Source organism: Musca autumnalis, unplaced genomic scaffold (assembly GCF_047663935.1).
Source record: "Musca autumnalis isolate F117 unplaced genomic scaffold, ASM4766393v1 scaffold_5, whole genome shotgun sequence".
Classification (NCBI taxonomy): domain Eukaryota; kingdom Metazoa; phylum Arthropoda; class Insecta; order Diptera; family Muscidae; genus Musca; species Musca autumnalis.
This window is the reverse complement of record NW_027412088.1, coordinates 32,754,401-32,781,407: the sequence shown is the minus strand read 5'-3', so window position 1 is coordinate 32,781,407 and position 27,007 is coordinate 32,754,401. Positions and strand designations below refer to the sequence as shown.

At 35.3% G+C, this 27,007-nt stretch overlaps 1 protein-coding gene across 38 annotated transcripts in view; it reads right to left on the bottom strand.

Annotated features, from left to right (window-relative positions):
* Positions 1 to 380: 380 nt before the first annotated feature.
* psq (BTB-domain-containing protein pipsqueak) overlaps positions 381 to 27,007 on the bottom strand; it is a 384,732-nt gene continuing 358,105 nt past the window's right edge. For 19 of the 38 annotated variants that reach the window (XM_073990999.1, XM_073990995.1, XM_073990994.1 and 16 more), the window contains 7 exons: positions 15,798 to 16,646; positions 15,513 to 15,651; positions 14,114 to 14,608; positions 13,451 to 14,011; positions 13,154 to 13,256; positions 12,881 to 13,061; positions 381 to 2,852 (listed from right to left, as the gene is read on the bottom strand). In XM_073990999.1, coding sequence (XP_073847100.1) covers positions 2,514 to 2,852; positions 12,881 to 13,061; positions 13,154 to 13,256; positions 13,451 to 14,011; positions 14,114 to 14,608; positions 15,513 to 15,651; positions 15,798 to 16,646 — 2,667 coding nt within the window. In that variant the 3' untranslated portion in view covers positions 381 to 2,513. The remainder of the gene's footprint in view (positions 2,853 to 12,880; positions 13,062 to 13,153; positions 13,257 to 13,450; positions 14,012 to 14,113; positions 14,609 to 15,512; positions 15,652 to 15,797; positions 16,647 to 27,007) is intronic. The other 19 variants (XM_073991003.1, XM_073991004.1, XM_073991001.1 and 16 more) reach the window with 6 other exon arrangements.

Genomic DNA, 27,007 nt, shown 5'->3' with positions numbered 1-27,007 from the left:
GAGTAATCGTTTGATTAATGCAATTTTAATGATTTTATTTCACTCGTAAGCGGTGTGTTCCCTTCATTTCTAACAAAGAGGAGTTCCTTGTAAAATTGATTATTAAAATTGGCTTAGTTTAAACTCAGTTTCGTATTTGAAACGACATCAAGATTCTGTCAGGCCCATAAAAATTAGCTTATTTAAATTGCTTCTACAGAGTTCATTCTTCTAAGACATTTTTAATATTCTTCATATTAACTTTCAAAATCATATCCTTACCCATTAAATCAAGTGTGGTGGTATATCCTCTTCCACTAAGTGAAACTTTTTAATTACAAAAATGTATACAAAATTGCTCAACTTCCAAACAAAAGGTAAGAAAATAAAATAAAAGAATATTTGATGTATTTGTTATTTAATTAAACAAATTTAAAGCTTTTTATTGAAAAAAAGAGAAAAAATACCATTAAATTATATTCATAGAGATGATGAGTTTTTTTTAAGAAATTTTCTTTTACTTGAAAATAATATGTACTACTAAAATTAATATTAATTTGAATTCTATATTTATGATTTTACATTTAAAGGATAACTATGATAATGCTACAATGGTATCGAGGAGGAGCAGGAGTACGACGCGACGCACTTCAATACCAAACTCAAAAATATATAATTACAAAATATGTACGTATGAAAATAGGGGATGATGATAATAATAGCTCACAAAAATTCGTATAGAAAAATAATTCATTAAAAAGTCACTTTCTTTTTTCTCTCCACACTATTGTGGTTTTCGAATATGTTTGTATTTTGTATAACACCACCTCTTTCTCCAAGAAAAAAATAATAATCAACAAGTTATTTACTAAATGGAACAATTATAATTACATTAAGATTTAAAAATTCAAAATGAAATGAAAGGAAATTCTTAAAGAAGAAATGAATATTATTTTTTTGCATTTTGCTTTAAAGTTAAAAAAAAAAAAAAACGTTTTAACAGTTTATTTTGTTTTTTCTTTTCTTTTTCTATGATTACAGGCTAGTTTAGGTATTGAGTAAGTTGTTGTTGTTGGTTGGTTGATTGGTTGGTAGATAGTTATTATTAAAACTAAATGATTAAAACATAAGAAAGAAAAATCTATAATAAACTCCATTTATAATAAATCATTCTTTGCCGTTTGTTGTTATTAACTCTATTTGTTGGTTGTTGTTGTTGTATTTGTTACAATAGTTTTTCTTCATCTTCTATTTCTTATAAAAAAATCCATACTTAAATTATGAAATAATAGTTCTTTTTTGTTTGTTTTTCTTTTAAATAAAAAATAATAATAAACTTAAACCTTAAAAGTAGAGATGAAAAATAAAACGTAGAAACACCCAAATAATATCCACATCCTGTCCAGCTGTTAATCATCAATTTTATCATACAAAATTATATGGGTAGTTAAATAAAAAAAAAGAAAACATAGAGAGTGTGAATTTTGTGTGGAGCCATTTTATACCTTCAATCAGTCATAGTGGGTGGTGTGTTATTGGTTGAATATATCAGCTTAAAGACCCCATAAACCAACCAGAAATAAAGTTTTGTGTTCCAAAGTGATTAATTTGAATTCTCCAAATTCCTGTGGGAGGAAGGTTTAAAATTTACAGAAAAGTCCTTCCATAACTAATTAAAAGTGTGGAAAACATATATGGAAAGTAATATCCAGAATATGGGAAAAATAAAACATCTCTTCAGTTTGCTGTAGAGAAGTTAAAATTGGTTGTTTGTTTTTTCGTTAAGTCTAAATAAATTGGTATACCTTGTTTGATTTTTTATTATTATTTTCTTTTTCTTTCTTTCTTCTTTTGTTTAACATTATTTTCTTGTTTTGTTTTGAATTCTTCATGATTTGATTTAATTATTAGTAATAATAATAAGGGTTTGTTTTTTTTTTCTTTCTTTTGTTTAAATATAATTTAAAAATATTTCCATTTTACACAATGATTCTTCGGATTTATAGTTGCTAATGTCTTATACTTGATGTTGTTGTTTCTGTTGTTTTTGTTGATCTTATACTCCGTTTGAATTGTTTTAATTCTTTCAATTAAAATTGTTGTATATGAATTTTTAAATATTTTATGTATATCCTGTCTGTCTCTTTGCCTTATCTGTAGGTGTGTTTCTGTTTAGTTGTATAGGTCAATCAGTCCCAAAAACAATGCCGCTGCTGCTGCTGCCGCCGCTGTTTGTTTGTTTTTGCTCTTCTTCTACATGGGTTTTTGTTTCTTTTTTTTTTTGCTTCTTTAAATTAAAACGTTCGCAATTTTCAACGTTTCGATTTTGATGGTTTTTTGCGTTTGTTGGCGACGGCTGCCATCGAGGAGGAGCTTGTTGCACTATGATGGTGTTGCTGCTGATGTGTTACAGTTGTTGTTGTCGAACTATGATGATGATGACCACCGCCGATACTTAAATTGGCTGCTGCTGCCGCAGCCGCTACAGCAGCGGCTGCAACTGTAGCTGCTGCTGGTACCACTTGCAGTGATTCTCAACTTCTCTCGGGTGTACTGTGATGATGATAGATCTGCTGAATTTGTTGTTGCTGCTGCTGCTGTTGTTGTTGTGATGCCGCTGCGGCTGAATTGCTGGCGTGCTGTTGTTGAACTTGCTGTTGCTGACTCGATGAGGTTACAACATCCTGTTGCTGTTGGATATGTTGCCCATGTTGCGATTGCTGCTGTTGCTGATGATGCTGCTGCTGTTGCTGTTGTATATGGACTACGTGTTGCTGCAGATGTTGTGGTGTTTGGCTTTGTTGCGGTGTACTACTGCCACCGTGCTGATGCGGTGATGGACTATATTGGAATTGTTGCTGAAACATAGGCAACTTGATAAATTTATGTGTTGTTGTAATAATTGTTGAATTCAAATTAAGGGGGAGTAGTAGTAGTAGTTGTGTTGTTGTGTGTTCGAGAGTTAAAACAAAAAATAAAAAAAGAGATATAAAATAATAATGAGATTATAAATGAGATGTGACAAACAGCAGCAATTATGAAATTATAATTAAAAAATATATATAATATGTTAAATTAAATACATATTTATTAATAGTTTAAAATTAAGGCCATGGTTCTTCGATGTCGTTTGGAAAATGAAAATCCCATTTTTATTTATTTTTTTGTTTTGAAAGAAAACAAATTGAGGCATTAACAATTCTCTAGAGATTAATTTGGATGTATTTTATTTCAATTTTCTAATCGACATCAAGCAGCAGGCCATTGGTTATAAAGTTTGTAGGGAAATGTCTTTTTTAGATAACCCGAGGACTTCTTAGAGTAAGTAAAGGAAATGCTAACTTCTTTTAAAATAATTTTGTGGTAGATTTGCTCAGTTCAAAAAAGAAAAAAATAAAATAAATAAATAAAAAAGTTATAGTCGGCTTTGCCGACAGAGATATACCCTCAGCCTTGAAACAATTTTTCCCAAAATACGTATGTATTTAGGGGGTTTTAAAACTGTTGGGCGTTTGCGGAGGAGATACTAAAAGGAATGGATCGACATTGACCGTTATGGAAGTGGATCTCCAGCCACAACATATGGTGCCATAGGGGGTTTTTACACTCTTCGGGCTGTTTGCTCAAGAAATATGGACTTGCCCCTAAAACTCTTTTACCATCGTAAATGAGGCAGCGAATGCAAGTTGCTTCAACAAAAATCAAAGTGATTCGATATCAGGTCTTAAAGTGAACTTATACGAAATTTTGTGTGGGAGGTACCGGATGGAGTCGACAAGTATAGTCCATATTTGAACCTGATCTATATCTGGTAGATATACAAGGATGTGTAAAGTATAGACCAATTCGGCCACTCTCTTCAAGAGTTACCGTACGCACAAATTTTCCGAACATTTTCAAAATTTTGTGGGGGAGGTACCGGAAGGAGTGGACCGATATAATCCATCTTCAAACTTAAACTATGTTGGGACAAAATATTACTAAGGCCATATTTTGGACCGAATCGGAAGATCCGTTCGAGAGTTATTTTGCGCTCCAACTACCTCACACGGTGTCATAGGGGTTTTTTTGCAACTTTCATGCTATTTTCCCGGGAAGTATGGACTTGCCCCTGATGAAACTTGTACTGTCGTATGGAGGGCAGTGAACACAAGTTACTAAAACAAAAATCAAAGCGATTCGAGAGATGGCCCTAAACTGAACTTTTCCGAAATTTTGTGTGGGAGGTACCCGAAGGAGTAGACCTATTGAGACCATATTGGAACCTCATATTCCTCTGGTAGAAAGTTTATGCTATACAAAGTATGGACAAAATCGGTCACTACCTTCAAGAGTTATCGTGCGCCCAAACTTTCCGAACATTTTCGAACCTTTGTGGGGGAGGTACCGGAAGGAGTGGACCGATGTAGCTCATCTTCGAACTTAAACTAAGTTTGGGCAAAATATTATGAAAGCCAAAATTTGAACCGAAACGGCAGATCCGTTGGAGTGTTATCTTGCGCTCCAGCCAGCAGGACAGACAGACGGACGGACATGGCTAGATCGACTCCAAATTGTCTGAAACACATTTCGTCCAAACATACTTGGGGTCTAAAACCATTATTTCGGTGAGGCACATTTTCATCGTATCAAAGTGTATATACCCTCCTTAGCCTAAAAGCTGAGGGTATAAAAAGAACTGAAAAGTAAAGGCCTGCGTACATAAGCCGCTCTGCCTGATTGCCTTGCTTTCCTGCTTCATTTTTGACATAATAAAAATAAAAGAATAGAGAAGGCCGAGGAAATTTCGAACTGGGTTGCCCTTTTCTGTTTTATTCTTTTATCAGAAGTAAGCAGGCAAGGCAGCTTATGTACGCAGGCCTTTAAAGTGGCTCAAGTGGTTGTTATTTGTAGGGTCGTCGGGAAATTTGAAAGTCTTTAATGGGAAGTATGGGGATCCTTATTATCTTATTATAGTTTGGGGCAAAGCGGAAGGATAGACTCCTAATATAATATATTATATTATCATCCTGGAACGGCCCTACTTAAATTTTAAAACTTTTGTGGGTGGAGATATTAATTTGATCTGCGTTTGGAAGTAATCATACCCTGGGAAACGTTTGGACCAAATCTATAACATGGTGAAGGGAGAGTAATTGTACCCTCCACCAGGCAGCCAAACTAACAGAGAACCGAAAAAACAAGGCCCCCGATCATTCCTGGAAGGACTCATTCTCTCAATATCAGCGAGTGCACCCCGATTAACATTTCCGAACGCCTTGCCTAACAACATTATTTGTGGTGGGAATTTACATTGGTGAGGGGTTTTTGTCACCTGGGCATTAAGTATGCAAGGCGGACGGACATGCTTACCGTTGCACCGATCGATATACACAAGACAAAATGACTGTTACATAGTTACATGAAATGAAAAGGCACATCAAAGATGGCTATTGGAATCTGGTTGTAGGGTATCCAAGGCAATCTGGCTTGTGGTTTATCGTCGAAGAACGGCTTCCCTCCTCTCACTTGATAAGTTAGGGATGAAAATCGCGGTGGGACTTATAACAGGTGACTGCAGAGTGAGGTCCCTAACTTCAAAATGGGACGACAGTGGCATTGACTACTGCAGACTATGTGAAGATGCGGAGGAGATAGAGACTGTCGAACATCCGCTTTGTAGGTGCCCCATGTTGCAAACAAGGAGATACCGTACACTAGGCAGATATGAGATACATAGACAGGACGATGGGATCTATGTTAGAAAGGAAGATCATCGTCCTACTCAACTTTGCCAGACATCTAGCATGGCTTGGCAAGGGTTTTTAACAACCCTTAATAATCAGACTCTTATCACTCTTCCAGATAATTCCTTGGCGTCAATCTCTACATCTCCTACACTCACCATCATCTCTATCCTATCATCCTCATCTGATCAAGCTGCATCAACACTCTATCATCTCTTTCATCTTTAATCATCTCAACAACACACCTTCATCATCTTTAAATCATCATCTCCATCATCTTTAAACAGCCTTCACAGGATGAACACAATGGACCAACGGTCTCCGAGTGGTGCAGTCACCTATTCTAGTAGTGAAGCAGCCACCTATTCTAAACCTAACATGAAACCAATTTGTTGTGGTATATAGAAGGTGGGTTAGTGGATTGTAGAAAGAAGGCACTCATCGAGTGAGTTGAACCCATGATCAATCCAAGATTCAAATGTGGACTCGAATCACTATTTTGTTGAAGCAAGGCTTCGCACCCGATTGAACGTTTTGACCAAAGTACGAACTGAAGCAACGCGGAAGCTGCATGTTAAAAATATACAATCTGAACAATCTGAGAGAGAAACATCATACCCCGACTCAACCAACCCAAGGCTAAAATATCCAGCTGTTTAACCACCATCACAAATTTCTTCCGAGACCATAATTTAAAGTTATGTCTGATAATCTCTAGTCTACCCTATTCACTTCCTGGAGGAGAGAATACAACACACAGCTCGACATTTTCGCAAGAATCATTGGGGTAGTCTTCGATAATCTCCTTCTCTTCTCTTCGCATGCCACCCACACCAACCAGATGATGAAATCTAGGACCAAAGTACTAAAACCATTAGCTGAGCTGGCATCGCCTGGGGCAGATGTATGGAGACATTGATAGCGAGATATAAGGTCTCTGCGCGCTTTGTCTTCCTTTATACCGCCTCGTTTTAGACCTTATTCCTGATCGATATGCAATAGAGAAGCCTGTAAACATAAAAAAATAACGCTCCCAAAATTGCTACGGGACCAAAATGCTGTCAGTCAGGAAAGATGATGTGTTGCTGTGTGTTAACCACCACGTTGTGATGGAAAATCCACCAACCACCTTGACACATCCATAAGGACTTCAGGTGATATCGTGAGGACATCCAAGACGTCATTCCATTGAACTTCAATCGACTATCCATAGAGAACTCTTTGAAAACGGGACATAAACAGGCTGGCTGTCTCCGAAGTTCTAACGTTCTAAACCGTCATCCTCCAGTAATTTCGAATAATGAGCGGCTTCTGGTACAACTAAGGTCCGATTACAGTAGCATTATCGACTTCTAAAGAAAACACATTGTTTCTAAACAGAAGTATCAGTCAAGAAACCCATGATGACTGGGTCGCATGTTGCCATGTTGCTACCAAATTTGTATCAATGCTTTCCACACAAAGGAGGTATCCTAATAGAAAAACAGAAGATGGAAAGAACGATGTTCCAATTACAACGAAAGGTCTGTGTATGAAGGACTTATAAAGTATTCTGTTTGTAGAGGATCTAAAGTAGCTTTCTTTCCACAAAAGTCTTCGAATTCTGCTCAAAAGACATCGCATGATTTTTTTGTCCATGAGACTATCAGAAGGTTTTCCGTTAAGAACTCCTTCCGTTTATAGAATACCTAATGTTATATTTTCATAGATGTTTATTTATAAGGCCATCTGGGTATCGATTAGAAAAAAACCTCCCTCTAAACCTAAAACGTGTTCTCTGTGTAAAAAAAAACTTCTAAAAGATCCTTTGTCTATAGAACACTACTGGGAGATCTTTCATATCTACAATGTCTTCAGAAGAAGGATTTTGTCTATATAATACTAGCAAAATGCCCGCTACTTCGTATGCGGAAAGGATATAAAAAAACAAATAAACAATATATAATATGGAAATGGCAAACACTGAAAATTTGGTTGCACTAATACCAATTTTAATCAATATTTGTTTTTATCTTAGTACTGTACGTACCCCTTAAGTTCGATTTTCAAAAAGATCAGCCGTATCTCACCCTTACACATTAACAGCGAGATCAACGTTGCACACCAATACACACCCTAACTCCAAAAAATAAAGATTCCAGCACTGTCCCTACACCCAAAAACAAATTGAGTACCATTAAGTAATTTTCGTTTACTTATGGTACGTATTTCGACGACATATCTCAACCATACACGGACATTAATACAAAATAATTACAGTAAATTCCATAATAATTACAGTAATTCCAAATCTCAAGATTCCAGCTGTATCCGTTCGTCCAATTCCAAACTTAGTATCAAGTCGAACTCTTCGTACCCATAAGTAAGATTTTCCAAAACTGCCTCAATCCTTCACTTTAGCAGTAATCTTACTTCCAAATTTCAGGATACAAACTCTAAATTGTACTTAATTAAAATTGTACTAAATTTAGAACAATTTAGAATTTTCGTACGAATTTTCAAAACTTCCTCAACGCAACAGGGCTACAATAATCATACTTTCAGATTGCAGGATTCCACCGCTATCCGTTCACCTACATACAAATTGTACTAAATTTAGTACCATTTAGTACTTTTCGTAACCATAAGATTACTTTTTCAAAACAACCTGAATCCTACTCTTCGACTGTAATCGTAATACCAAATTTCAGGATTCCAGCTCTATTAATTCACCCGAATCCAAATTGTATCAAATTTAGTACCATTTCTTTCCCAAACAACCTGAATCCTACACTTATACAGTACAATTAATTCCAAATTTCAGGATTCCAGCTCTACCCGTTCACCCAAATCCAGTACCATTTAGTACTTCTCGTATGGGCACGTACCACTTTTCAAAATTTCCTCAATACTACACTCCAACAGTAATCTTAATTCCTAATTCCAACACTATCCGTTTACTAAAATTCACATTGCACCAAATTTAGTGCTTTCTGTACCCATAAGTACGAATTTCCAAAACTACCTCAATTCTACTGTCCGGCAGTAATCTTAGTTCCAAATTTCAGAATTCCAGCTCTATCCGTTCATCCAAATCCAAATTGTACCAAATTTAGTACCATTTAGTACTTTTCGTACCCAAAGGTACGAATTTCCAAAACTATCTCAATCCTACACCCCTACAGTAATCTTAATTCAAAACTTTAGGATTCCAGCTCATTCCGTTCACCCAAATCCAAATTTAGTACTGCTCGTAATCATAAATACGAACTTCCAAAACTATTTCCTTATTTCAACGCCACTTCCCAACCTTGATTCCCATACCAAGTTTGAAGATTCTAGCTTTATCCATTAAAAATATGCAATTGGTACCAAATTTAGAAACTTTTTGTACTTTTCGTACACGTATAGGTCGAGTTTCTAAATACCCTTTGGTACATCTTCCTAATTCTCCATCAATGACCACTCGTTCAAAATTTCAGAATTCGAGCTCTTAGCGTTTCCCTAATACAATGGATTCCATATTTAGTACACTTTAGTACTTTTCGTACCTTTCTACGACGAATTTCCAAAAATACCTTTACACAAAAACAAATTGTAACAAATTCTGTACAATTCGATTTTCCAAAACTACCTTAATCCTTCACTTCAACAGTAACCATAATTCCAAATAACAGGATTCCAGCGCTATCCGTGCACTCAAATCCATGTTGTACCATTTGGTACATTTCGTACCCATAAGTACGAATTTAAAAAACTACTTCCATCTCAATCCTATACTCCAACAGCAGTCTGACCAAATTCCAGGATTCCAGCTCTATCCGTTCCCCCAAATCCAAATTGTACCAAAGGTAGTACCACTTAGTACTTTTCGTACCCATAACTACCTCAGTCCTACACTCCAACAGTAACACTATTTTCAAAGTTCAGGACTCAAACACTATCCGTCACCCAAATCCAAATTCTACCACATTTAGTAGCATTTGGTTCTTTTCATATCCATAAGTACGAATTTCTAAAACTACCTTAATCCTACACTCCAACAGTAATCTTAATTCCTAATTAAAACTCTATCCGTTTACTAAAATTCATACTTTAAATTAAAATAAATAAAATTAAAATACTTAAAATTCAGGATTCCAGTTCTATCCGTTCACCCAAATCCAAATTGTAATAAATTTAGTACCATTTATAACTTTTCGTACACATAAATACGAATTTCCAAAATTTCCCCAACCCTATGCTCCAACAGTAATCTCAATTTCAGGATTCCAGCTCTGTCCGTTCACTCAAATCCCTATTGTACCAAATTTAGTACTTTTCGAACACATAAGTACGAATTTCCAAAACCACCCTCATATCTCAGTCCTACACTTCACAGTAATCTTAATTCCAAATTTCAGGTTTCCAGCTACATACGTTCACGCAAATCCAAATTGTACTAAATTCAGTACCATTTAGTACTTTTCGTACCCATAAGTACGAATTTTCAAAACTACCTCAATTCTACACCCCACCAGTAATCTCAATTCCAAATTTCGAGATTCCGACTATATCCGTTCACCCAAATCCCCATTGTACCAAATTTAGTACCATTTAGTACTTTTCGTACACATAAGTAAGAATTTCCAAAACTTCCCCAATCCTACACTCCAACAGTAATATGAATTCCAAATTTCAGGAATCCAGCTTTATCCGTTCACCCAAATCCAAATTGTACTAAATTTAGTACCATTTAGTACTTTTCGTACACTCAAGTTTCCAAAAACACTTTGGTGCATCTTTCTTCAGTCCAAATTTGAGGAATCAAGCTCTATCCGTTCACCCAAATCGAAACTGTACCAAATTTAGTACTATTTAGTATTTTTCGTACCCTATGTACGAATTTCCAAAACTTCCACAATACTAAACTCCACCAGTAATCTCAGTTCCAAATTTCGAGATTCCAGCTCTATCCGTTCACCCAAATCCCCATTGTACAAAATTTAGTTCCATTTAGTACTTTCCGTACACATAAGTACTCATTTCCAAAACCACCCTCATATCTCAATCCTACACTTCCACAGTAATCTTAATTCCAAATTTCAGGTTTCTAGCTCTATCCGTTCACTCAAATCCAAATTGTACTAAATTTAGTACCATTTAGTACTTTTCGTACCCATAAGTACGAATTTTCAATACTACCTCAATCCTACACCCCACCAGTAATCTCAATTCCAAATTTCGAGATCCCAGCTATTATCCGTTCAGCCAAATCCCCATTGTATCAAATTTAGTACCATTTAGTACTTTTCACCGTGCCACCTTGGTGCAATGGTATATACGCCCGCCTTGCACGCAGAAGGTCGGGGTTCGATTCCCCGGCCAAGCAACATCAAACATTTTTCAACGGTGGCAAAATACCCCTCAGTAATGTTGGCGACATTTCCTGAGTATTTCAGCCTTGAAAAACTTCTCCATAAGTGGTGTCTTAAGACACGCCGTTCGGACTCGGCGATAAACAGTAGGTCCCATATCATTGAGCTAAATATGAATCGGGGTGCACTCATTGATATGAGAGAAGTCTCCCTTGTCCCGTATGGGACGTTGTGGAACAATGTTTTTTTGTTAGTACTTTTCATACACATAAGTACGAATTTCCAAAAGTTCTTCAATCCTACACTCCAACAGTAATCTCAATTCCAAATATCAGAATTCCAGCTCTATCCGTTCACCCAAATCCCTATTGTACCAAATTTAGTACTATTTAGTACTTTTCGTACACATAAGCACGAATTTCCAAAACTACCCTCATATCTCAATCCTACACTACAACAGTAATCTTAATTCCAAATTTCAGGTTTCCAGCTCTTTACGTTCACCCAAATCTAAATTGTACTAAATTTAGTACCATTTAGTACTTTTCGTACACATGATTAGTAATTTTCCAAACAATTTCCTTTTAGAAGCACCACTTCCCAACCTTGATTTCCATACCAAATTCCATGATTCTAGCTATCTCCGTTCAAAATATACAACTGGTACTAAATTTTAGTACTTTTCGTACACTTAGAGGTTGAATTTCCAAAAACCCTTTGGTACATCTTTCTAACTCTCCATCAGTTACCCTCATTCCAAATTTCAGAATTCTAGCTCTTCCCGTTTGCCTAATATAAAGGGTACCATATTTAGTACCTTTTAGTACTTTTCGTACCCTTCTAGGTCGAATTTCCAAAAACCCAGCCTTATCTCACCCCTACACACCGACAGCAACCCACAGTCAAAATTTCAGCTTTCTAGCTTCAGCGGTTTCGTCTGGGCGATGATATGTCAGTCAGTCACTCACTCACTCACTCACTCATCACTAAGCTCTTTTATATATATAGATATCTTCTGTTTGCGCCATCAGTTCATAGAAGATCTAAATGTTTCGGCGTATAAAAGTCCTATAGAAAATGTGTTTACATGACTATAGAAGATCTTTAGATGGTGAAGTGTATCTATAATCCTTTTAGAAACCCTGGTATAAATCAAAGTGCCATTGGTACATATGAATGGGCCTTTAGATCTGAAAATACTGAATTATTATACCATTATTATATCCTGAAGAAGACATAAGGAAAGCAGATTGATTACCACTTGTCTGTCGCCTGGAGGACAATCTATTCCCTTTGGACAACCTAAGTCTAAGTAATGATCCCTTCAGTGAATCTCTTAAAGGATAAAACACAATTCTACGGACAACATTTTTGTAAATTGTTTTTGCGAAAGGGGTCAATCTATTACGCCACAAATATTTTTTGCATTATTTACGAGTATTGTTGCCAATTTAAGTAAAAAATCAAAATCACACAATATTATAAAATCCACGGTACAAATTTCATTTTATTATATGCCTTTATATACAACTTATAATTAGAATTCTTTGGAATACAAATTCTTTTGACAAGGTCGAATATAAATTCATACTACATTTCATACTCATTAATGGTAAAAATATTTAATATTACAAAAAAAAAAAAAAAAAAAAAAAATACTGAATAAATAAAAATCACAAATCCTTTAAACTCTCTCATAAAATTCATTCTTTTAACATTTCATTAAAAAGCAAAAAAAAAAAGACACTTCCATACAAACATTAAAAGCAAAAGGTATGTAAATAAATTCACAAAAACACAGAAATAAAAAATTCAAAATTAAAAATTATAGTAACTTACCGAATTCTCTTGACTATGCTCGATAATTTCAATGCTACCCGATGTATTACCCGATGTGTTGTTAATGGAAGTTCCACTTGTATTGGAGACATCATATTTGCCACGTTTAAAGCGGCCATATAAAGAGCTGTAGGGTAAATTGTAATGGATAGCAGCCTGATTGATGGACATTTGACCAATACTGTAAGAGAGACGGGAGGAAAGAAAATTACCATCAACATAATCACCCTACAACAACATTTACATTTGTAAATGTTTGAAATCACTTCTTACCGCACTGAATTCAAAGCTTCATTCATAGCATCTTCCGACCAGGGAGTAGGATTTGAACGTGATAATTCGATGCCTTCACGTTTACAACGACCATAGAGTGTGCCTTTTTTTGTGGATTGTGGGATAACATTGGAAGAAAAAAAGAATAAAACATTATAAATGTTCTTTGGTTTTAACAAATAAAGATTATTCAGCCCCTTTTCTTTGCAACAAATATAAACATCCATACGGAGTTGTAAGTTATGTATGTAGCTTTTGATGGGTATTATTGTCTTCGAAATGCCATTAAACACTTACCTGTTGGTATACCGAATTCAGCACTTGCCTTCTGTACGGATGTATGACCCGCACGTATGGCCTCCAATGCACGCTCCAAATCGTCAGGTGTCCATGTTGTTGGTGCCGCATTGAATGGTGCAGCCAATCGTATACCCTCACGTCGTGCTATCTTATACAGCGTCGATGAAGGTATGCCAAAGGCTTTCGATGCTTTATTCGCTGATATTTGTCCAGAGCGTAATGCTTCCAAAGCACTGTTCAGTGAGTCTTCATTCCATGATTTGGTGCCTCCTTCCTTCTTCGGTGTCTCAATACCCATACGATGGGCCCGCTGCCATAGGGTGGTGGAGGGGATGCCATAGGTAACGGATGCTTTCGTCAGACTCATGTTTTGGTTCTTCAATGCATCTAAAGCTGAATTCATATCATCTTGTGTCCAAGTTTTGGGACCATTAAACTGACCTTTCATATCTCCACCGTGCTGCTGATCTAAATTGGTGTAGTGTGGTTCATTTTGATCATGTGGTGAGCCATTGGCAATCATCATTGAATCATCGCTTGTATCAGAGTTGTACATATCTGCAAAAGAAGACAGGAAATGTGAAGAAAAAATTAATTATCTATGCAAAGTGGAACTATGCTGCCCTTAATGAAAGTTCTAGTGTAAAATTCTCAACTTACCCATATGTCCGGTGGTCATCATATTTACAATTTCCGGTGTTATTATCATGCCCGGTTCATGTTTTATTTGGCTCGGATCAATCTCCATCACTGTTGCACCCGTGATGTCCTGATGATGCTGTTGTTGTTGGTGGGCTTGTTGGTGATGTTGCTGCTGCTGTTGGTGTGATTGTTGTTGCTGTTGATGCGACTGCTGTTGCTGCTGGTGACTTTGATTTTGCGCCGCAGCCATTTGTTGGGCATGCAACTGCTGTTGCTGAGCTTGATGGTGGGCGGCGGCAGCTGCAGCAGCCTGTTGCTGTTGTTGCTGAACCTGTTGCTGCTGCTGTTGTTGTTGCTGTTTGGCATCAAGGACTTCACTTTTTATATGCTGTACCAGATTCGAATTTGATTCGTCACCGGTTTGATGGTGCATAGAGTGCATTGGAGATTGATCGAGCCGTTGTATCATGTGTTGGGCCAAATGATTGTCTATGTCGAGCGGTTCTGAGGGGTCTAAAGGGTAAAGAGAAAAATAAATCGTTAATAAAGTATGCAAGAATAAAAATGCACTTCATAAAACGGAATTATTAAGCTGTGATTGTAAAACAGTCGTGATCGTCTGTATTTGTTAGTTCGCCTGACAGTCAAACTAGGTACCTAAAACCACGTATATCTACAAATATGGTTACCTAACGTTTCGTTTAGCCCCTTTAATTCGGAACCGCTCGATTTGACTCATTTCGAAGTTACGTACGACAATCATAAAACCATTTTAATCTAAGTTGGACTTCTAGGAGATTTTAACGCGAAAATACTTCATGCATGGCAGAAGTTTTTTTCCAAAGTGGAGACATAACTTGTTTCCATCTTTTGAATAAACTGATTATGCCATGTTTTACGGCCGAAATTGATGCTTTGTTAGACCCAAACATCCCAGATGTAACAGGAGATAACACTTCTTGTATCACCGAAGGTGTTCCGATTCCACTTTCCTAGATGAGGTGGAACTTCTTTCGTATCGCCAAGTGATAACTTCTCGTATGCCACTGATTGAAGTCTGAACATACTTTAGCACAATTTAATGAAATGCCTTTCCCCGCCACGACCGAAATGGTACCCGTACCATTTACAGAGTTTATCATTTCTAATAAACACATACACGGAAATGACACTCAGCCTTATTATGAACGTAAATTCCCGGTGACTTTTCTCACTCTCTCCTTTAAATTGAAACGGCAGAGAGACAAAACACGCTGGGAGTTTACATTCAGAGTAAGGATAACTATCTTCAGTGTGGGGCTATCCATCACTGACACATTATGCGACACGTCCTATTTGGTCCGTTTTTACTTAAATTTTACTCAAATTCTACTTCTTTAATATTTTCTCTACTAAAAGTTTAATTTTTTAAACTTACTTGATAAATCTCTGGTATCCGTACTTGGGTTACATGACAAGTCCACATGTTCTGTAACTGTAACTGGTGTCGCTGATGGTGCCGGTGGTTCTGGAGCAAAATCTAAGAAACCCATTGGGACTCCTAGAATGCCACCGTTCTACAAAATAAAACAAGAGAAAAGGGGACATTAAATCTTGCTCACAACTTTAAAGAGTGAGAGGAGCATAGCAAATTGTCAACCATTTCTTTGTAGTTGTTGTTGTTATTGTGGTGCTTGCTATACATTTGTCGGTGGCCACTTACCATTCCCATGCCTAAACTAGTCATATTTTTATCTTTTCCGTCTCTAGCTACTACAATTTGTGTTACGATCGCTGTTCCTGGTGCTGCTACCGTAGTTACACCACCAGCATTATTTGATCCTGATGCCGATGATGCAGATGCTGGCGAAGCTGATGATGTTTCAGTTTTACAAATTTTCTGTAATGTTGGCTTTTCCGAATCTGAATCTTCACCTGTATTTATGGTTGTGCCACCCTCTTGTTGTTGTTGCTGACCACCTGCTACAGTTGTTGTTACCGTTTGTACACCTGACACCGGTATATAATTTCCAGCCGATGTCGGTTGTAGACTTACTATAGCCGTTTGATTTTGATTTTGTATTATTATAGCTTGGGGATGTTGTTGATTCTGTTGCTGTTGTTGTTGGGTCTGTTGTTCGTGATGTGCCAATATTATGTCCGGTGATTTAGAACGTTTGCGGACTCTTGATTTGCGACCGCCACCTAGCTGTTGTGATGATATGGGTGTAGAGGTTACCAATTGTCCGGCAGCGGCCAATTGTTGTGCACTATTGGGACTGACGGCTTGTGTGAGTACAGCTGTATTGGCTAACTGTTGCTGTTGTTGCTGCTGCTGTTGTTGTTGCTGTTGTTGTTGCTGCTGTTGTTGTTGGTGATGATGTTGCTGGGGTATGGGTGGTGAGGGTTGTCCCGGTACTACCGTAGCATTGACTATATTACCAACTACGGCTTGCTGTATATTCTCGGATACGGTTATAGTGGCTGTGGCAGCATCATTAAGATCATCAGCGTTTTCGGCGGTTTCGCACAGACCTTTGATTTTTAATTGCTCAGCAGTACGCAAGAGACCCTGCAAAGAGAAGAAGGGGTAAAAGGTTGGGATTAGTATTTTCTTTTCTTGTTTTTACTTTATTAAAGGTAGTCAACACCTCGTTGAGATACTCCCAATAAGAAATTGTTTTTATTTTTGTTATTTTTCAGTTTATTATTTAAATGCAAAACCCTCATTGGGACACTCCATATCAAGTGGAGTAGTCTTAAAGGATTTGTATTAAATCTTGGCTTAAATGTGCTAACGAATTATGAAATAGCCCGCTAAATAAAAAATCAATTATCATTGATACGATCACCTGTTTATTACACTATTGTGAATGGTTGTTTTATGAGACACCATGTCTTGTAATTAGTGAAAGACGTAAGGTAAAGATACTTTAACTTTTTAGTATACAAAATTATAGAAAAATATATTAATTAATTTATTATTAAAAAAGACTACAAAATAATAACAAAAAATTATAGATATAAAAAGAGAAACGTGGAAAGCACAGTCCTAATAACGTGATATGTAAGATAATATTGTGAATGTATATCTTGTTTATTCGTGATAAAACAGCCATGTAAGAAGGAATTAAAGTTAGACCAGATAAATTGAATTGGAAGAAGTACTAAAAAAATTGAAAAAATAAATAAAAACAAAATGTAAACAAAGAGCACCCGCAAAAAACCCTATAAAATGGAAAGGCTTTTCCAAAAGAATGAAAGGTCTATAACAAAGAACGCTAAAATCCAACTTACCCCGAGGAAATTAAGGACACAAATAATAAAATTAGACTCTGTATTGTTTTGAACACAAAACGGTTATGATGTCAAATTAAGAACTACTCCTTTTAGTATGCAGAGTCGTCTATGTGGTATCCTTACAACTTTTTTGTTGTTGTTGTTGAGGATGGCTAAAGTTCAAATCAGTGCCAGTCGTTTTTTGGGGGTGAGAGAAATCTTAACAATTTGCCCTGCGTAATTTCCGCAGTTGATATTACAACGTGACCCTCGTGATATAAGAAAATGCTTTAAGTTGGAAAAAATCACTCAGAAAAAAGGGATTTTAACTCTTTTTTTCAAAGTAATTTTGGTGCAGGGTTGATGTTACTTTTAAGAACATCAAACAAATGACGGCTGACGACCGACTATTGGCGGTAAGTGAGTACAATGACTGTGACAGTGAATGGTATAAATGCGCTGAATAAGCCATTGCTTGGAATTTGTACTTTGTAAAAGGTTGCCTTATAAATGAGTGATGGTAAGTAATGCAGCAGCAGCTGATGGTGTCAGAGGTGGTGGTGGTGGTGATGGACAGTGGGGTGCTGCTCTGTGGTTGTAGGGGGGTGGTAGTATATAGAGCTAATGCCTGTGTCTAACATTTGCCATTGATGAGGGGTGGCAGACAGCAGCAGTAACAGACCGTCACAATACAAATCAAACGAGGTCCATCACCAGCATCATCAACATCTTATAGTGACGCGAGCGAGCGAACAAAAAAACATTGAAGAGTGGAAAACACTTTTAGATTTTCACTTGATTTTTTATGGTGTTCTTGGTGGCCTTTTCTTTAAGCTGTCCATGATGATGGGATGTTGTTGTTGTGTTTATTGTAAAAGGATTGTATTTTTTACATTGCAAGTTGAATGAACACAAGAAATTAATGAGAATTCACTTGAAAAAAATACACAATTTTTCCTGTTTAATTTATAAAATTTGTATATAAGACAAAAAAGTGGGAGAAACGAAGAAGAAGACATTGCAGATGACAAGGATATTCAATAGTGAAAAAAAGGCGAAAGAGAGAAAAGCGAATTCTCCAAGTAAAAGAAAAAAAATCTTTTAAAAATGAATTTGAACTCATTAGGAAAGAAAAAATTTACATAATAAGTGTTTTTATGTAGGTGGTGGTGGCGAACAACACTGAGTTCGTCCCTTGGCAAAGAAGCTTTTGCTGGACAGGATATTGAGTGTACACGAAAGTGAGACCACCTAAAAAAAGGATATTTCATGTTCTTTAGATTTTCTTTTCTAATTAAAAATATAAATGATGTGAAACAGGGTTTCTTGTTGTTGTACGTTTCTTTTTTTTGTATTTTCTTTTACTTGTTTCTGGCAAGGAGGAGTACATGATTAAATTGTAGTTGGTTTTTGTTTCTCATTTCTTTAGGGTGCTTCATTGTACGCCTTAATTTTGTTTCGCCTTTGTGCCAGAGGCAGTAATGAAAAGTGTTTCCAATGTTTGGTCATCCTCCTTTTTTCCTTTCTTTCTTACTGTCCTTGTTATTAAAGGATGTTTTTTTTGCTTTTCTCTCCTAGTATGCAAAAAGAAACCAATGACAGTTTTGCTAGTATTTTGATATTCTTGTAAATAATTAGAAGTTTTCTTAATTAATCCCTTCACTGTCAACGAAAAAAAAGTTACTGGTGCAGAAATAAAAAATGATTGACTTTACAAGAGATTATAGTTTAATAATTACTGAGTTGTCATAATATTTCAAACTAAATATAAATATTTTTTTTATTTTTATAAAAGAAGAAAAAGTGTTCTTTTTTCAGAGGTCAATATTTCCAGCAATTGTATTTTGTGAATCAAAGGCGCTATAACTTAAAGTTAAATATGGCCTTTTGAAAGTTTTAAACATTAATTAATTTAAATTTGGCTTTGAGTTAACTTATTTTAAAGAAAATAATAATGGTCTGCATAAAATCCATATGTAATTAATTTTAAGTTTTTAATATTTTTTTGTTTTATTATATTTAATTATTATAATTAATTATTATTTATCACATTTTGTAAGTTGAAAATTGAAAAACAAAAACAGTTTTATTAAAACATTGTGACGTAAACGCAACCTTATTAATGAACTATTGCGATCATTCACAATAACAGTCATTCACTCAACCAGGGATGGAAAGTGCTGTTTCTTAGAACTTTGTCGCGTTTTCGTGAACCTATATCGACAATTTTTTAAAGGGGGGTTTCAGTCTTTGCAAACCCGAAATACAAATTCAGTTTGATTGGATATCCAAATTATTTTTCAATCTATTCAAACTACCTAAAATGGAATGGTGCCCAAAGTGTATGAATGGTATTCATATGGGTGAGTGAATGGATTTCATATGCGTTTTGATTTGACGTATGTATACGCAAAGAAATTGAACGTTGAAATCCACTCGATTTCGTAAATGTAAACGTACTATTAGGTCTATAGTGCCGTGGTGCAGTGTGTAACCAGGCACATTGTATTATTAATCAATGCTAGAAATTGATGAACAAAAATCAGCGTTTTTAAAATCCCCTTTAGCATGATCTTGACTTACTTTTACTGAGAAAATTTCAGAGATATATTATTTCTCTACCAAAGGTTCCATGTGTTTGAGTTAAATACTAATCTGTCTCCAATCATTTATAAGACAAAATGCTTCCTTTGTCTCTTAAGGGATGATATTCTTTATGGAGAACCTGAAATATCAAATATAGCAACGTCTAACGCAAAGTGAAGGAGAAATGTCAATGTCGACTAAGAATTTTTTTTTTGCAAATCAAGAAAAGTTCTCTATCCGTCAATTTAAATCCTAATTGTTTCCGATGTCTAAGGCAATGGAAACGGTCGTAACGTTGCAGGCAAGCAAAGATGCCAGAGAAGGTAAATTTTACGGATCTATTTTACCTTTGTGGCCAGCAACAAAGACATTTATAGCATTACTACTTTTGAGAAGAAATCCATCTCCCATCCCATCATCTGTCGTCCCTCCCTATTCAATCTAGAACAGCTTGACTGGCAAATCATCGGCTACTGATGTGTTATTATTCTTCAGACTGCTTATTTCTTTCTGTCTTATTGTCATTTTAATTGGCAGGTATACATTCATTTTTGTGGCATGACTGTAACCTGAGCATGATATACATATGTATCTGTTACCAGATTACCATAACTGTCACTGCAGGCGGATATGCCTGTGCCGAAAACACCAGTTTCATAGCTCACTCTTTGGTAGAGTTTTCTGCTAATAAAAAGTTCAATTGTTTATTTGTTAAATTAGTGACAAAAATAAACTAGTAGCTAAGCTAAGTAAAAGAGAAAACTGTCAAAATTTGTCTCTCATGACCAGTTTTACCAGAAAAGTAAAAGTACGGAAAAATGGTAGATCTGGTAACAATGTCATAAAGAAACATAAAAATTTAAATTTTCGCTGTTTTTAATTTTGTTTTGTCAGCATTCTTTTTTTATTTTACAATTTTTTACCCGAAGAAATTTGTTTGGTAGCCTCTGGTAGAAGATAACGCCATTCTTGTTATCTCTCTCTCTAAAAAATTGCTTCCAGTTTTACCACTTTTTGGGGGCTTAAGGAAAAAAACGCATGAAAAAAGCGTAAGTGATGCCAAGTTTTTTCTTGAATTTTCCATGTGGTTCTTGTAACGCGGCAATTAACGATATATTTACCACGTCACGTATGTAGCACAACTATATCTGTATTTTGGCCGAAAATGCTTCAAGATGTCAAAATGTTTGTTTATTTCACCTTATAATTTTATCATGGTTCATACCATTGCACAATAATAAGGTACAGCGCCAAAAACAGCTGATTTTCAGACTAGTTGTCAAATTGCATTATTGTGAATAAAATCTCATACAAAATGTAAACAAGCAATTCACAGCAATGCATTATTGTGATCAAATTTGACGTTTGCTATGATTTGATGTTCACAACAATACATTGTCGTGAATTGTTTGTTTACAAGATATATTTATCAAGTCACCATGGCGGAATAAGAGGGTGTTACGTTAGTTGTCCAAAATCAGTCAAAACGTCAAAATTTGTTCACATTAACGCATTACTAGCTGTGTCTTTTTACGTGATAATCTTTATATATAAAACTCAATTGTCGTTTGTTGGTAATTGAATCAGTTGAATATGGCTAGAGCGATTTGTATAATTTTTTGTGGAAATGTTAGTCATAGTCCAGTTTAGGTTTTTATGCAAAGAAAAATTGGCCACGCCCACTTTTTCACCCACTTTTATAAATATGTTATATCTACGGAACTACTCAATAGATTTTCCCGAAATTTGCAGGGAACGTAAAGTGATGGCCCCCGGTTGAAATAGGCTACATATTTGGTTGAATTTCGTATCGGGCGGGGTACCTCCCCTATGCCCTATTTTTGTAAAAATTCAATATTTGCAACAATTACAAATGTATCGCCTTGAAAATTAATTTCCGAGTCAATGGCGATTGTGTCTCCGACCTTACGTGCTTATTTGGGGCATTAAGACTGGACAACGCCCACTTTTTTAAATATGTTATATCTACGAAACTACTAAATCGATTTTCCTGAAACTTTCAGCGAATGTACAGGGTTGGTCCCCGATAAAAATAGGCTACATATTTTTTGACTTTCGGATCATTTTTTTAACTTTTATTATTAGATCGCTTTAGGATAAAGGCAGTGACATGGACGATAATAAATCCTAAAAGACACAAATTGGCGAAAAATCCGACAAAGTCCGTAAGAGAAAAGAAAGGTTACAGACAAAATCTGTTGATAAATTTAAAATCCTTCTCGGTTTGACAATGGACCGAAGAAGTGAGGTAGAAAATACCTACTTTTGAATTAAAACTCATTACGACGGGCCAGCAACGCGGACCGGGGTCTGCTAGTTAGTAATAATTATTACTAATGTTGCAGATTTTGACAGTTGTATAAAGGATAAGTTGCTGAAAAAATTGTTTCAGCAACATTTAGTAAGTAAAAAGACAACCCTACTGTCAATTGCTTGTTGACGTCTTTATGTGATTTTATTCACAAAATCAAGATCTATTTAACAGGTCACGTAAGTAGCACAACAACAACTCTATTTTGGCCGAAAATTCTTCAATATGTCAAAATGTTTGTTTACGTTTTCATACCATTTATTCACAATAACAAAATATTTGACAGATTGAAACCAATCAGCTGGCCGTTTTACGCCACCTTATAATTTCATCATACACAAAATACATTTTGACAATTAGAATGGTAAACAGCTGTTTTTGGCGTAGCACCTGTATTATTGTGCCATGCAGGTCATGTAAGTTGCACATCAGCAACTCTATTTTGGGCGAAAATTCTTCAATATCAAGATCTATTTATCAGGTCACGGCAGTAGCACAACAACAACTCTTTTTTGGCTAAAAATTCTCCAATATGTCAAATTGTTTGTTTTCGTTTTCATACAAATAATTCACAATAACAAAAAAATTGACAGATTGAAACCAATCAGCTGGTCGTTTTACGCCAACTTATAATTTCATCACGTTCAATATGTCAAAATGTTTGTTTATGTTTTCATACAGTTTATTCACAAATTTGCTTACAATAATGCATTACTGTGAATTGCTTGTTTACATTTTGTATGTGATTTTATTCTCAATAACGCATTTTGACAACTGGTATGAAGATCAGCTGTTTTTGTCGTTACACATTATTTCACCATGGCCACTTTATAATTTATTCAAGTTTGTTTACTTTTCGTATGTTATTTTCTCACAATAATGCATTTTAACAACTCTGATGATATGGTGTAGGGATTGGTAAGTCGACTTTCGGTTAATCGATTAATCGACTTTTTGCAGTCAAAAATCTAAAAATCGTAGTCGACTTTTGTCTGGAGGGAAAATCGCATAATCGATTACCTTGTGATCGATTTTCGAGTTTGCTCATAGATTGTGGACTTGGCGGTTTTACACTTTTGGCGGTTTTACAGTTTCAAAAGAAAACTCAAAAATCGACGAATAGTCGATTATAATCGATTTTCTGGGGTTATGAAAAAGTCGAAAGTCGAGTTTTAAGACAACTGAAATAATCGCAAAACCGAAAAATCGCATTTTTAGTTTTAGACCAAAATCGAAAGGTCGAAAAATCGATTATTGCTTTCCATTACCTATCCCTAATATGGTGCGCAATACATAAGTTGGAATAGCGAAGGCCACTTGATTTCACCCAGTCTGTTAAATTGTCATTGTGAATTAATCGTATGTAAACGCAAACAAATAGTTTTACAGCTTGAAAGACTTTCAATCAAAGTAGTCTTGTTGTTGTAGTTACTGGTTCACCTTATTTATTGCATCGCGCCGATTGCCAATCTATTTATTGAATATTGTATTGCGAAATAAGGTGTTCCATCAGTTGCTCAAATTCAGGCCAAACGTCAAAATAATAATGCATTTTGACAACAAGAACGATAATTAGCTGTTTTTGCTGTGTTACTTGTATTATTGTGCCAGTCTACACCTTTACATTTGTTTTGATGTAGAGAATACCTAGAACTGCAACCGTCAAGTTTGGAAATAGGAAAAACTAAGGTAGACGCTGAAAAATGAGACAAAACTCCCTTTAAGAGTGGTGTAGGGGGTACATTGGCACGAAAAATCATTAAAAAATTAGTAATTTAATATTACTGGGATCATTCACAATAGTTAGTATCATATTACGTGAGAGTTACATATATTTGGTCTGTTCCTTTACTTTTAAAAACTGCTATCATATAAATTGTATGCTTTTTAAAGTAAGGGAAACACTTTGCGGGTAAAAAGAGGTAAAAAGTTGTATCCTTAGGCACGTAAAGGAACACGACTATTGTTGTTATTTTCAGTGATACCAATTTTGTGTTTTGTGTCACTGTTATTTTGAAATAAATTTAAGTTAGGTCCCATATTATTTTAGTCAAGACCTACACAAGGTGTCGCCCACTTAAATATTTTTGAAAACAAGTATTTTCATTATTGTTACTTGATTTTTTTGTAATTTTTGACAACAAATGTAACCAGTAGTTCTCTAAGTCAATTTTGTGTTTTGTATCACTGTTATTTTGAAATAAATTTAAGTTAGGTCCCATATTTTAGTCAAGACCTACACAAGGTGTCGCCCACTTATAATATTTTTGAAAACAAGTATAATAGATTTTTCATTATTGTTATTTGATTTTTTTTGTAATTTTTGACAACAAATGTAACCAGTAGTTCTCTAAGTCGAAGGTCACACTAGAGTGTTTCATTGAAACAAATTCATGAAAACAAGGGTTCCTAGGTCGAGTTTCACAGTAGAGTGATATCATAAAGTTGTTGTAGTGGGAACTCGATCTATAAATACCTAAAAGTTTCAATGAAACCACTCTAGTGTGACCTTCGACTAACTCTAACTCATTTTTTGAGTTACCGACAAAGGTCGTAACATTAAAACGCAAAATTATGAATAAAAAGTTCAAATAAAAGCTGACAACACTGTTGCTTTTGGTATAACTTTACAACCAAGGCCTACATAAGGTCGGCCAATAAGCCCAGCTGATTGTTATGTTTGATGTCAAAAACATTGTTGTCATTTAAAATACAAAGAAACTAAAATCACAATAATGTAAAATCTATTATGTTTGTTGTCAAATATTGTTAACAGTACTCTGAATGGCCGACCTTCTGTAGGCCTTGTTTACAACTTTCTTTTGGTCGCTAACTTACCGCAAAATATCGTTAATTACCGAATTTATAAGTATTTTAAGGTTACCGATTTTTTTAGTGCGATTTTCTAACACATTTTTTGAGTTAACGTTAAAAATCGGTAAAATTAAAACGCAAAATTATGAATGAATAAAAGTTGACAACACTCTTGCAATCGGTAGAACTTTACAATGATTTTTATTCGTCGCTAACTTACCGAAAAACATCGGTAATTACCGAAATTATAAATTGAGTTAGAGAATCGCACTACAGGCAGGCTTATTGTCCGACCTTGCTTTTAGTGTTAAATATATATCGGTCATTTTTAGATTCATTCATTCATTAATTTTCCACATATATAAATAAATATCACTTTATAGTATTTTTACTTCGGATCATTCACAATAGTCATAAACACACAATGAGTTAATGCAATTATTCACAATATTTGTGTAGAAAAGAGAAAGAGAGACAGAGTTACGTTGGCCGTTATCTCCAATGATGCCAACTTTGTGTTTTGTGGTTGCTTCAAAGTTGCCGTTTTTTGCAAATACATATTAATTTTAGTTGGCTCCCATATTTAATATTTTTATTTTAACTCACATTACGTCTATTTTATTTTTTATGGTGTACTAAATTTATTGTTCACAAAATATATCACAATTTCTTTTATGTTTACCCCTTTATTTGTATTACACAACACAATTTTAACAAATTTTCTTTTGCTCACTTGTCCGCCGCTTTGTGTTCTTTTACTGGTTTTATGTTGGGAAAACAATTACAAAATAACTTCGAATATTTCGAACATATAAAATAATATTATATATAAAAAAAAAAAAAATAAAATTCTCTTGTGATGATATAACATGTTCTCTTTTACTCTCATTGAATGACAGATTAATTCATGTTGGCCATTTGAAAATGGGAATGGATAATGCATGCAGTAACACTAAAACCCCTTTTTAGATTTGAAAAAAAAAACTTTCCGACTTTAATTAATGGCGTTTTTTTATTGTCTGTCAGAGTTAAATGTATATAATATGAATTGATTATTATATACCAGAGTGGAGCATATACATATTTACATATAATTGCTTTGAAAAAAAGTAAATTTTTTACATAAAAAATAGATTTTGTTGTATACGGCAACCCCCGCCATTTTTGTACATTTTTATATAAACACAAGTCATTGCTCAGATTATGTGAGCTAGTCATCCAGCAACCAGGCAGGCAGGCGGCATCCAGTCAGCCTGCCTTTTATGTATTAGTAAATGAAATGTTATTTTTTTATACAGTCCTTTTTTTTCTAAAAAAAATTAATGATATAATGTTGCAATCAAGCTTACATTTCCGTTTACTCCGACAATTCCATGCCATTCAAACCAGTCATTCATTCATTCAGACACCAACGCCGCCTGCCTGGTTTGGTATTTTTACTCCTTCATTTGTACTGAAGAGAAGCAATACTTGGCAGCAGGAAGAATGGTTGCAAGGCCGAAAGTAAAGAAAAAATTGAATAGCGCGCTATATTTTTTTTAAATATATAAAACAGACCATTTGAAGGACCAAGAGACGGACTTAAGAACTAAACCCATTTCATAACACCCAATTCAAACCTACAACAAATACATGTGGCAGAAGGAAAAGCACACACACCAAGACACCAGCAGCAGCGCTTACATTGGTAATTAGTATTGTACAAAAGGAAGTTATGGGGAACAAGATCCCAGCATTAGCAAGGGTAAGGTAAGTAGGGGGTGGGAGCTTGATCTGTGTAATGAAAACTGGAAGGGGGTAGAGAGTGAAAAGACACACACACACAACGATGACTATCAAGGTTTTGGGTGTTAAATATGAAACATGTTATGCGTGCTTGCTGGGTGGCTGACTGGCTGGCTGGGTTATCTTCTGTTGCCGGT